This window comes from Stenella coeruleoalba (genome assembly GCF_951394435.1).
Source record: "Stenella coeruleoalba genome assembly, chromosome: 8".
Lineage (NCBI taxonomy): Eukaryota > Metazoa > Chordata > Mammalia > Artiodactyla > Delphinidae > Stenella > Stenella coeruleoalba.
The window spans coordinates 4730600-4744139 of record NC_137154.1 but is presented as its reverse complement, the minus strand read 5'-3'; the positions used below and the strand labels follow the sequence as shown (position 1 = coordinate 4744139).

Here is a 13540-nt window from a genome sequence, read left to right as displayed (position 1 = left end):
AAAGGTTTTTTGGGAATAATGATAACTGACGTCTGTTTCCCACTGCTAACCTCTGAATTTTCTCTCTTCTAAAAGTACAAAAGACTCTTTAAGGAGCAGTTCTCCAGTGGAAATGGAGACCAGCACGGAGCCAGTGGGCCCGCTGGCGCCCAGTGTGGCTGCGCTGGCAGTGCAGCCGGAAGGTGGGTGCAGAGAGCGCCGAGGCACAGCCTGTGGGCCGCTCCTTTGGTGGTGGTTCACACTATAACTTTATGCTGAGTTTTCTAGATCGGAAAAGTTGTCTTTGTCCACAAAGCAGGTTTTTAAAAAAGTTCAGGGGCTCCAAGGACCCAGGAAAATGAGATGGTGGGTCTGATGTGAGCAGGGCTATTGAGGAAAAGAAGTTGTGTATGTTTGCCAGAACCACAGCATGCTGATCCTAGAACAGTAAGGGATCTAAGTTACCAGTCATGCGGTTCCCTCAAGACAGGAAAGGAAACAGGCCCAGAAAGGATGAATGGCCTAGCTTACAGCACCCAGGGTGAATAAAACCAGAACTAGTCATGTGTGCTCCAAACCCATCTTGCACCCAGCTCTTTCGTCCCTTGGAGTTTGCTTTCTTGGTGCATATGTGTATGTCTGGGCACATTTCAGGCTCTCTGGTGGTTTATTTCCTTCCCACCTTTGTGAATAGGTGAAATGGTCAAGGGTATCCAGTGACTATCTTTTTCAAAACATGCACTTGTTCCTTGCGTAGGCCCTGAACTATTTTCAACCTGATGAGGGGTGTGGGAGGTGGGGGGAGAGCACGGAGGTTAGTGAGGGGGCAAGGAGTGGGCGTGGATAGTATGTGGAGGAAACAGAGAAGCCAGTCCTTAGAAAGGAAATGAGGGTACAGGTAGAGGGCACAGGACCCAAGGGGCAGGAAATTAATAAAGCCAGAAATTAGTATTTTGTAAACATTCTGTATATAGATGACATAATTTGTCCCTCAGCGGTTCTACAGGTGGCTTCAAATACCCCCATTTTGTGGATAAGAAAACTCAGGCATAGGTTGGGTTCTTTGCCCTGGGCTCTGAGGTTGGTAAGTGGTAAGGTGGTAAGGCTGGGTGTGAATTCAGGAAGTCTGACTTCAGAGCCTACACTCATAACCAGTATACCCCATGGTTCCCTCTTATAGAACAAAGAAATAATCCACAGGGAACCACAAAAAGGTAACTTTAAAAAAAGAAAAGAATAGGACCCAAGTGTGGGACAAGTGAGAGGAGAAGGATGAATGAGAAGGGTGCATGGATAAACCATGAACTGGGTTCTGGTGGGTTGTGGTTGTAGAATATACGACCACCTGTCCTGCGCTGGGAACTGGAGAACATGAGGGGCAGGAGAGTTGACTGGGAGAAAGTTGGGTGTGCAGGTAGCTGGGGAGACGGGGGGACTCACCAGTCCTACGCTGTGGGGAACCCACGCAACTTCTCTCCTGTGGGCATCGCTAAGAGGCAGCAACAGGCAGAACATGTCACTTTCCTTCTTCTTCAAGCAGTAGAGGTAACGTTGGGTGGCTGGGTCTGCACAGATGTTCGTGACATTCAGCTGTGTGTCCTTTTCAGCGCCAGGCAGTGTGGCCATGGAAGCCAGCTCTGATGGAGAGGAGGATGCAGAAAGTACAGACAAGGTAACTGAGACAGTGATGAATGGCGGCGTGAAGGAAACTCTGAGCCTCACTGTGGATGCCAAGACAGAAACCGCGGTCTTCAAAAGGTAACCAGGGCTACAGTGTGCTGGCAGCTGCAGGTTGTTGGAGGGGCGGGGGGAGGCAGAGGGGACAGAGACCGCAGATATTAACAGCTTTAATTTGATTCAAATGTGGGTTCAGACATTAGCCTGACATCTTTCTAATATCTCCGTTAAATTCATTGAATCTTAACAAAGAGATGGAGTTTGGTTCATTAAGTGGTCCTCCCCCCCCCCCCCCGTTTTCTTTAAAGATTATTTATGTAGTTATTCATGGCTGCGTTGAGTCTTCATTGAGGCACGCAGGATCTTTCGTTGCGACGCGCGGGCTCCTCTCTAGTTGTAGCGTGTGGTTTTTCTCTCTCTAGTTGTGGCACGCGAGCTCTGTGGTTTGCGGCATGCGGGCTCTAGTTGAGGTGCGCGAGCTCAGTAGTTGTGATACACGGGCTTAGTTGCCCCACGGCATGTGGGATCTTCCCTGACCAGGGATCAAATCCGCGTCCCCTGCATTGTAAGGAGGATTCTTTACCACTGGACCGCCAGGGAAGTCCCACCCCTCCCCTTTTAATAGTGTTTAGAAGACTGTAGGTTCAGAACACTGATGGATTCAAAATACGTGAGTATAAAAAACTGACAATTTCTAGCCATGATAGGAATTGCACTGGATACAGGCAGGCTGCAAAGCTTGGACCATCTAAGCCAAAGGTTTGGTACTATACAGATCATTTTCTCCAGACATAATGCAGTCAGCAGAATTCAGTAGCAAAATGATAGCTTTAAAAAAACATATTTGGAAATTAGCCTCACTTCTAAACTCATGGATCAACAAGGAATCATAATGAAGATGAAAAACTTAAAACTGAAAGAGTAATGAAAAAGTTCTATCGAAACCTACAGACTGGGCTTCCCTGGTGGCGCAGTGGTTGAGAGTCTGCCTGCCGATGCAGGGGACACGGGTTCGTGCCCCGGTCGGGGAGGATCCCACATGCCGCAGAGTGGCTGGGCCCGTGAGCCATGGCTGCTGAGCCTGCGCGTCCGGAGCCTGTGCTCCACAACGGGAGAGGCCACAACAGTCAGAGGCCCGCGTACCGCAAAACAAAAACAAAACAAAAAAAACCTACAGACTGCAACTAAACCAGTGCTTAGAGCTCTGGTCTCCATCTTACACAGACCCTTTCAGATCACGAGAAGTAATGCTTCCCAACTCATGAAGTCAAGCAAAGTATGAAAGAAAAAATAGTTGTAGGCTAATTTCACATGTGGGTCTATATGTAGAGCAATTTAAAGTTAAAAGCTAGCAAACCAAATCCAGCAATGTGTTTTTAAGTCATGACCAAGGATGTATCGCATGAATGTAAGGATGTTATAACATTGTAAAGATTATTGAAGGTAATTCACAGATAAAAGGATAAAAACCCTTTGGACCTTCGGTAGACAGAAAAGCATTTGATAAAAATTAAAGTTGTTTGTGACTATTTAGCAACCTAGGAATAGAAAATAGCTACTGATAAAAGTGTCTACTGAAAGTCTACAGCAGACTTTATTCTTAACGGTGAAGCATTATTTTGAAGAAATAGTCCCTTCAAAGACATGACCCAGACAGCGAACCCTGCAGTGACTGCTTCTCTTCAGCACTGTGCTGCTGGTCTTAGCACATGCAGCATAAATAAAAACAGATTTGAAAGAGATAAAATGGTTACTGTTTGTTTGTAGGTTATGATTTTCTACATAAAAAATTCCAGTGGAATCTATAGGTAAATATTAGAATTATGAGGAAAGTTTAACAAGTTTACTGGATGAACCCACAAATCAATTGCACCTTATAAGCCAACACAAGATGTCTTAGATGTGTCCCTCCCCCTTTTTAAATGAAAAGGTAAACGTTGTCGATAACTAAGACTGAAAAAAAACAAAGGCCTAAATAAATAGGGAGATATACCATGTTTGCTATGGGACGGTATCTTTGGCATTTCTTAACAAATTAATCTATAAAATGAACGTATTTCTCATCAAAATCCCAATGGAGTTTTTATGAAAGGGAGAAGCAGATTGTGAGAGTCCCAGAGAAAGACCAAGGGGAGCCAAGAATAGCCAAGATCATGTTAAAGAGAGTAAAGTAAGGGGGCTTCACGGTATTAGGCAGCAAGACTCACTATTATTGAGATGATGCATGTGACCTAGGCACAGAGTTGTACAAACAGATAGACAGACAGACCCCCTACACTTACGTGTTAGGGTGACATAAGCTGGTGAGGAAGGAAGGGACTAATGAATAGTGATTATCCAATGTTGGAGAAAAATAAGATTAAATCTCTCTCTCAACATAAGTATGAAAGGCAAAACTACAACTTTCAGAAGACAGCATAAGAGAGTATCTTACAACTTTATGGTAAAGGGTTTCTTAACCATAAAAAAGCCAAACCATAAGGGGAAAGATTAATAAATTTGACTTTATTTAATTTCTAGTATTCCAAAAGACACAATAAAATGAAAAGACAAGCCGTAACCAGCAAAGAAGCATGCAGTAGCAGGATATAGGAAGAACCTAATATCAAAGGAAGAGACACAATCTAATAATAACTTTTTTAATTGACAAAGAGTACAAACAAGCCATTATTGGTGGAGGAAAACAAGGAGCAGACTAACGGGTCAGCCTCAGCCTCGCGTCAGTGACAGTAATGATTCAGTGCTATTCCATGCATTTTTGTTTGGTTGTTTGTTGTTTTGGCTGTGCCATGAGGCATGTGGGATCTTAGTTCCCCAAATAGGGATGGAACCCATGCCCCCTGCAGTGGGAGTGCAGTCTTAACCACAGGAACGCCAGGGAAGTCTCTCCATGCATGTTAATCTATTAATTCCTATCTAAATTGTTACAGAAAATAGAAAAAGTGCAAAAGCTGCCTTTATCTTTTTATGAGGCAGTGAAATCTTAATTCCAAAACAAATAAGGATAATTACGGAAAATGATCAGCTTATGTCACTTACAAGCAAATTAAATGCAAACATCCTATATAAAATATTTGCTAACTGAACCCGACAATATACTAAAATTAATTCATAATGATCAGTTAGAGTTTATCCCTGGACTGCAAGGATGGTTCAGCATCAAGAAATCTGTCAGTGTAATTCACTGCATATTAATAGAGTGAAAGAAGGTCATTTGATGTTTTTGATGAAGCTTGTGAAAAAAGCTATATATGATTAAAACACTGAGCAAATCAGGAAGAGAAATGAATTTCCTTAACTTGGTAAAAGCTAAATACCAAAACACTACACCAAAAAGTGTACTTAATGAAGAAATTTTAGTTGCATTAACTTTCATGGAAGGAGCAAATAGGGATGCCCATTGTCACTGCCACTGTATAGGCAGTCCTGGGGAGTGTTAAGAAGAAAGGAAAAAGAAATAGAGGTATAGGTAAAGATGAGATGGGAAGTGATGAAACTGATTATTTGCAGGTGATAATGATCAACTACAGCTAGGTCAGTAGCAGACTTGTAAGATTTCAGCAAAGCTGCCAGGTAAGAGAGCAATTTAAAAAATCAGTAGCCTTTCTCTACATCAGTAATAGGCAACTAGGTTGTATATAGAATAAAAAGGAAAGTGCCAGTCACAAAATACATCCAACTATAAATTATTTAGGAATTATCTTAACCCAGATATCTATAGAGAAAACTCGAAAGTGCTAATAAGAGGAGCCACAGAAGAAGATCTGGACAAGTGAAGGCCATCACGAGATGGGACAGCTCAGTGCTGCAGAGAGACCCACCATCACCAAATTAATCTGTAAGTTTAGTGCAGTCCCAGTCACAATTTCAGTTGGATTTTTAAGACACTGATAAGCATATTCTAAAATTCATGTGGAATAAAAAGTTTCCCAAATTGCTTAGAGAGCCATAGAAAGGTTAAATAAGAGACTTACCCTGGCAGTACTGGTCATGCTGCAAAGTCAAAATACTTAAAACAGTGTAATATTAGCACACAGATAGCTAAAGGGGCCACTGTGGTGAGAGGGAGCTCAGTCCCAAGGCGGATGGCGCAGCAGGTGACGGAGGCGGGCTCACTCAGTGAAGCCTGAGCACGAAGGGTGAGAGCACACGTGCAGCGCCTCCTGTGTGCCCGGCGCTGTGCCAGATGTTTTTCACGTGTTAGCTCGTTTCTTTCTTTCAAGGACCCTATAAGTACCATGGCTATCCTCCCACTTTCCAGATGACGAAAATGATATACTGGAGTTAAGTGATGTGGCCAGAGTCTCATGGTAGTTAGAAGAAAATGCAGTGTATCCTGACCTGGGGACAGAAAAGGACTCTTTTTCAAAACAAAACAAAGCAACCTCCAAAAGCATAAACCTCATGCAAAGAATAGGATTGGATTACATCAAATTTAAGCATTTCTGGCTAATAAAGTATCGTAGACAAAATTAAGAGACAGATGGCAAATTGAGGGGGGGAAGCTTACAGCTGTAAATCAGTCAGAAATTAACATTTAATATTCAAACCAGTAAGGAAGAGATGTAGAAAACCCAAATCAGAAAATGGGCAAAAAATATCATTAGGCAGTTTACAGACAAGGAAACCCAAAGGGGCAAAACTAAGAAGAGATACTCAAAACTCATTCATAGCAGACACCTCTTACTAGACTGGCAGGAATTGGAAAGGTGGGAAATGCTGAGTATTGGTGGGGCTCTGGGGCTACAGGAGTCCTGTCGCCCTGCTGGTGGGCATGCTGGCTGGAAGGATGACCAGCATTTTCCACTCCTGGGTGTAGAGCCCCGAGAAGTGTCCCAGCGGGTCCACTGGGGCCCCAGCAGGCAGTGGCAGCGCAGCCCTGTGCACAGAGGCACCGGTCGCTGTGAGAACGCGGTAGAACGGGAGGTGTGCACCGTGGGATGCTGTGCTACAGGCAGCAGGAAAAGATGGCCCTCCAGACTGTGCTGGTACAGAGATAAATGCAGGGAGGTGTGCGGTTCCAGGCCAGTGATGTGTCTCAGAATACACGCACAAGAATGAAAGTAACATGTATTGAACACATCAGGATAGTTGCTTTGGTGGGCAGGGAGTGGAGAATGGGGATAAATTAGGAGGAGTCATGATCTAGACTTCCGTTCGCTTTCCTCCTTGTAAGTTGCCAGACCCGTCTGAAAGCCACCGAGAAGTCATCCTAAAGTGAGGTTTTTCCTAAGCAAATCTGGGACAGGACCCCACACTGAGAATGATGGACTGTCCCAGAGGGAACCTTTAGCTGCCCTTAAGCTCAATTTAGTGCCGTCTTGAATTGCGTCAAAATGGGAATGCCAGACACAAGATAGGCAGAAGTCTAAATTCCCCGCCCACAGACAGTTGACAGCATTTGCTCCTTGTCTTTCTCTGCAAGAGCTCTATCTAAGGGGAAAATCATCCTTTCATGTTTTGTTTCCCCAAGCCTCTCTGTGACCCCTCAGGACCAGTTTTTACCTTTCTGGCCACTGTCCCTGGCTCTCTTTCCCTCATGGTTTGTCCTTCTCACGCAGTCAGGACAGCTCGGGAGCTCACCCTGGCTCAGGCTGCGTGGCTCACGCGACGTCAGCCAGCAAGCTGGTGGGGGATTGGCCCTGAAGGCAGAAATCTTGAACTAAAGACTCATTCCTTCAAACAGGTTCCTTTGACACCTTCACCGAGTCTGCAGTTCTGCTTATGTGCAGTCGTGGACATATTATTCCCCCAAATACCTCATTTATAGGAGTATTCTGAAACTCTTGTACATTTCTTTTTCTGTTTTGCACACTTGGCTTCAGAGTGTTGAAATCCTACCGGTATGTACAGTGATGGGGGACCATTCTTTACCAGACACCAGCTGCATTACATGGTCCCTCTTCCGGCTCCCAGTTGTGTGTGATCCTCCCCTTCCATGGTTTCCCAGTCGTGTCTGTGGTCCCTGTGATCCCACCCACCCACCAGCATGCTCAGCCCCGGGGCTTGGATCCATGGCCGCCATGACTTCCAGAGCCAAGTGCATGCGCCCTCCTCCTCCACCCGGTGCTGCCGCGTCGGGCGTCTAACGCTGCCTGTCGTCCTCTTTACTGCAGTGAGGAAGGAAAACTGTCTACCTCTCAAGATGCTGCTTGTAAAGATGTGGCGGAGAGCCTGGAGACGGCAGAGGGGAAGTCTGCAGCCCCCCGGACCCCCAGCAGCAGCCCAGAGCAGAGGTAACCACCTGCTTCCGGCCATCCTGCCTGGGCCCTGCTCTGGCTTTGTCTCCTGGGAGCTGGGAGGGAAGCTGTTATGGCGGTGGGGGGTCGTTACCATTGTCCTCAGGTGTTCAGTGACTTGCACAGAAGCATTTTCTCAGTTCCGAATGGTAATCAGGGTGACTGAGCTGAGAACTTAGACGTAACAGTTCATCTCCTACTGCAGAAACTGAAAACTAACTCGTTTTCGGAGATTCAGTAACATCACTGGCTCTTTGAGAAATTATTTGGGCTGGAAGGGTCTCTCATGCTGGCATATCCCCACCCCACCCACCCACCCCTTTTTTTTTTTCTTGATGAGGCACCAGGTTGAGGCTGATACTGAGCCCTTCCAGGATTGGGTTCCCTCAGTGCCATAGTCACCCAGCTGCCAGGCACACACAAGCGGCTCCCTAGTGCCCGGTTCCCACAGATGTGTCCACGTGACACACGGGAGGGCTTTCCTGGAGACCCTTTCATATGTGTGGCTAAATGCTCTCCACTCTCAGATGAGTCCCTCTTTGGTTTTGTTTTGCAAAATATTTATCTTGTCCGGATGAAGTGTGAAAATCCCACCACCAGAGCCAAGGGATTTGAAATGTGACGTTATCTGTCTAGTCACTTTTTTTTTGTTTTTTTTACGGTACGTGGGCCTCTCACTGTTGTGGCCTCTCCCGTCGCGGAGCACAGGCTCCGGATGCGCAGGCTCAGCGGCCATGGCTCACGGGCCCAGCTGCTCCGTGGCATGTGGGATATTCCCGGCCCGGGGCACGAACCCGTGTCCCCTGCATCGGCAGGCGGACTCTCAACCACTGCGCCACCAGGGAAGCCCTCTAGTCACCTTTTGCTTAGACTGAGCCCGTGGTCTGGAGGGACAGGCCTAGCCAGAGCCCCAGCCCGCAAGGGCCACCCTGGGCTGTGTGCAGCCCCGCAGGCAGGGCGAGGGCGGCCTCCTGTTGCTCCAGAGCTTGTGTGGGAAGTTCAGGACTTGCCCTTGGACCACAAGGACCTTCGCTCAGTGCTGCGCAGACTGAACTGTTTTAATTAAATATATCCAAGTTTGTATATTCCTTCCATAAGGAATAAAGTAACTTTTAAAGCCATTTCCGAGAAGTACTTTCCCTCTCACCTGATGCCCCCCAATCTAGGCATTTTAGGGGCAGTGTAACCAGTGGGAACCAGCAGGGGGCACTCTCTGTTCACTGGTCAGTAAACCTGTATGTTCATAGTGTAGGAAACCCTGCTTTTGTTTCTCTCATGGAAATTACAGCTGGGATGAGGGGTTTGCTTGTGTAATTAAAAACTTGTGTGTGTGTATAAAACAAATTAATTATAAGAACTGCTTGTGCGTGCTGGCTCTAGTGGTGGCTTTGGGAGGAGGAGACGGGATGGCACTCCGGCTGCAGGGGAGCCAGCCCCAGCTGTGCATCTAAGGGTTTGGGCAAGTCACTTTTTTGCCTAGGGTTTGGTGTGTTTTTTCAAAGGTCCTCTGTAGGTGTAATAACCTAAGCAGTCATTGTCACCTCCCTAGTGTCTCCCTGTAAATTTCCTTTATATGGAGAGCTGCCTACAAGATATCTAACCTGTCCCACTTTGGAGTCGTTGCTCCTGGAGTGTGTTCTTGGTTTCTCTGACATGAGTGATCCAGCCAGCCTGTGGGATCGGTTACTGGGCTCTGGAGTGCAGAAGTGTTTGCCTCGGGGGACCCACTTGCTCTTCGTGCAGAGACACATCTGGGATGTGGAGCCCTGCCTCTCCTGATCTGCAGGACTCAGGCAGTGGAGGAGAAAGGTGGGGAGAGCCAGTGGGAGAAGAGGGGGCATCACTTGTCTGCCTGTCCTTCCTCCATCCAACACACATATGAGTGCAGCAGCCACTGGTTTAGGCCTGGTGATAAAACAGTAGCAAAACAGACCCCACAGATAACATATAGGGACATGAAGAATAAATAAAGCTGGATGAAGGAATAGAAGTCCCACTTTAGGTAGGGCAGTCGGGGCATCTGAGCTGCTGTTTTGGCGGGGACAGAGGTAGGTTTTCTGATGTGTCACATGTGCATTCTAAAAGCTTACGGCACTGTTGACAATGAAGATAGCCATTTGGGACTTTCTGTATGCAGTCTTACCGAGATGGTTCCTGTCACAACCAGATATTATTTTTGAGGTTGACAGATGTGCGCTATTGCACGTAGAGCTTTTCATTGCCACAAAATTTTATTTTTCAGTATTAAGTATGCATGGTATCTGTGCCAGCAGTGTGCAAACAGGTACCTTGCATACGTTGTATACTTACCTCTTTGCAGGGGCGGGGGTTATTGTCCCCCTTTTACAGGGGGAGAAAACTGAGCTGAGAGAGGTTAAGATACAGCTTGTAAGTGGCGAAGGCAGGGCATGTGCCCGGCTGTGTCTGGTTCCAGAATGCTGGTGCCTGTGTCTCTGTGATACATTGAGACACCATGGAATGTAGGTAGAGTCTGCTGTGTGAGTGGAGCTAACTTCGTGGGTCTCTGTTAGGATTAGCAGGGGTCTGGAGCACTCTGTAAAGTTGGAGTGCCGGTTCAAGAGTGCTTGTGCTTCCCAATTTCAGCTCAAAACATCTTTTCCCAAGTCTCGTTCATAAGACGTAGGTCACACTGTAGTTCGGCAGGAAGGTCCTGGGTACCCTGTCGCCACTTTGTTCCTTTCATATCCCCCTCTCCCCCACCCCCGCCCCCCACAGCATCACCCCTGATGTTTGCTTCTGGGGAGCACGTGTTAAAGTGCACACCTTTGTTCTCAAAGTTGGTCCTTTTACAAACTTTTGTCGTTCCCCACCCCCAGCCCCCAGTAGCAAAACCCTATTTTTATCAAGTGAAATTTTATATGGATTGCAATATACAGAGCAGAGAACGAGCTGTTTTGAAGGAGGGATGAGCAAATAGCTCCTGAAGGTTCGGGGACCACTGACCAGTCTGTCCCTGTGCTTCTGAGAGGCTGAGGCGTGGTGGGTCTCACGGAGCCCCCACTCCTCTGCAGCCCTTGCTAAGTGCTTAGTTCACCGGAGCTGAAGCTTAGAGCTGTTCAGTTAGATTTTCTGGAGCTTTAGGAAAATGCATTTAAGAAGCATTTCATGAAGTAACTGCTGAGTGCAGGCTTTGTGCTAGGCACTGCGTAGACAATATTCAGATAAACGCTCCCCACCCTCGGGGAACTACACGGAGTTGGTCTCACCCCGCAGGACTGAGCAGTCGAGCATGCCGGGCGATGCGGCGGTTAACGGCCCCGTATGATGAGCGAGCTCCGCTGCCGCTGCTGCTGCTGCTGACCGGGGACCGCAGGCGCCACCGTGCGGGGTCCAGGGCTGCGTCGGGAGCCCACCGAGCCACCGCTGCTGCACTCACTCTGCAAGGGATCAGGACCAGCAACCTTTATATTCTAGAGTCTAAGACGTTGTACAGAGAAACCCAGAAGTGTACAAATATTGCACATTGACAAATACCAAGAATTTTTGCGTATGTTTATATTGTATTGTTCTAAATAATGGGTAGCCTGTGAAATAAGATCTTGCCACCCATGTAATAATAGTAGTAATACTATAGTTAAAATGGCTGTAAGAATAGTTTTATAAAAGTGAATACACAGATCTATTGTATTTGAAACATAACTATTTGACAATTATTAGTGTGACCAAAGTATTAGGCAGTTTTCATACATTTTTCACCTTGTACAAAGTTCTGAATTCATTTTTCTTCCAGGTTGGCGAGGAGTTATAGGATTGAGATGCCCTCTAAGTGTTATTTTGGTTGTTCTAACTTACAAAAGTGATTTTGAATAAGAAATACTTGGTGTTCTTTTTATAACCAGTTTTTGATTGGTAACTGTTTTCTGTATTGTTTAAAGCGGATCAAAAAATGTAAGTCTATTGGTAGAGATTAAGTATTTATTGCTACAGCTTAGTTGATAAACTGATGTTATTGTAAAGCCACATGTTCTGGTAAAGTCTCGTTTGCTTGAACTGATTATCCCTACAGGTGAAACACTAGGGTATTTGGAGTGTACCTGGCTTGTGGTTTGGGTTTTGTTTTGTTTTTGTTTTTTGTTTTGTTTTGGTTGTTCATCTGCCTTTTAACCCATTCACCAAAATTTACCTTGTTAACAAGCAACACCAATGAAAGTTTCAGAGCAATCTGCGTATCTCACATATCTAAATCATATTAGGCAAGTCAGTGGGAAAATGCTCGTGCTGCTAATGGAATTAGAGTGCGTTCATTTTACAGGCTAGTGTTTTTAAACTAGAAATCAAAATCCGGCACCTGAGCATGTTAATTGTTTTACTGTACCTTGTGAGGTTTTCACTCGTAAATTCTAAACCAGTGTATTTTTTTTTAAGAACTGGTTTGTGTACATATATAGTGATTATGGATACTAATTCAGTGTAATTTATAATTTTCTATGTCAGTATAAAAATACATCACAGCCTTCTCAAACAGCTGAAGCAATATATTGTATATTGCCATATTGTCTGGTGAAAGGGTTAAATTACTTCACCTCCTGCACTTTTAGATGCAAATCAGTTTTTCATTTCTGTAATAGAAAATTATTCACGTATTTTTACATCATTTGTTTTTCCTGACCAGTATTTAAAACCAAAAGGATATTCTGAAAAATGGCCAACGATTTTTTTTAGAAGTAGCATCCCAAGCAGCGTGCCTAAACATTACATTGCATATGGAAATAAAAAAATCAAATGTCTAATGCCTTATTTCTGATTTACTTTTCCATTGTAAATGGTGTGGAAACCTTTCATGAGGTTTCCCGAGGCAGACCTAGCCCTCAAGGACAGTGGAGTCGGCAGTGCCCCTGGGACAGACGGCAGGGCTGCTGTGCCTGGCCTTTGCGCGCCTCCTCAGGGACCCTTTCTGTTGGGAGCTCCTCTCAGAAGACACTGTCCTCGGGTGCTCTCCCCAGGACTCTAGCACTGCCAGAGGACAGGGCGCCCTTCGCTTGTCTCAAGGATGCTGACTGATGCGGCCCGGACCTCGGGGACTGTGGAAGGACGGCACGCTCTTGTCTCGCCTGGTGGAGAGCTTTGTGGGCACCGACCTGGCTCCAGGGGTGCACGCGCTGCCCCTGTACCGTCTGGATTTGCTTGGCTTCTCCATCCCACCCAAGGTAAACACGGTGTCTTATTTCATCCCACCCACTGCTGATGAAAGGGCACTCAGGGTTTCTCCTTGGGGTGGTGTTTTGTTCTGCTCGACTCGCGTGGCAGGGAGGGGGCATGGGTGGGCAGCACAAAGGCTGTTGGGGGTGGGAGGGTGTCAGCCCCGGGGGCAGGAGCGAGCACAAGCTCACTGAGTTTCTACTTTCATTTCTGTGGGTTGGCCATACTGAATGCGAGACTAACAGATGTCTACTACACCATACCTGTATTAAAAAACGACAACAAAATAAAGCCTGATTCTTTGTTTCTAGAAGTCTTCTCTTGTACCTTGCTTGGGCTCTAATAACTAGACAGGGTGTGGGGCCTTAATGAGAGAACCACCATTGGTTTTTGACGGGTCAGGCTTCCTGACACCAGCTCTCGTGCTGCGTGCACCAGATCCCGCGCCGGGGAGGCCGAGCAGCTGCACCCAGGAAAGAGCCTGC

General features: G+C 46.3%; 1 protein-coding gene across 10 annotated transcripts in view; it reads left to right on the top strand.

Moving 5' to 3' along the window:
* The window catches only part of PPP6R3 (protein phosphatase 6 regulatory subunit 3), a 126578-nt gene extending 113414 nt beyond the window's left edge, over positions 1-13164 (top strand). For 9 of the 10 annotated variants that reach the window (XM_079928836.1, XM_079928835.1, XM_079928838.1 and 6 more), the window contains 4 exons: positions 76-182; positions 1587-1737; positions 7773-7892; positions 11130-12618. In XM_079928836.1, coding sequence (XP_079784962.1) covers positions 76-182; positions 1587-1737; positions 7773-7892; positions 11130-11181 — 430 coding nt within the window. In that variant the 3' untranslated portion in view covers positions 11182-12618. Of the gene's footprint in view, positions 1-75; positions 183-1586; positions 1738-7772; positions 7893-11129; positions 12619-12859 lie in introns of those variants that run through there. The other variant, XM_079928831.1, reaches the window with a different exon arrangement.
* Positions 13165-13540: the final 376 nt, after the last annotated feature.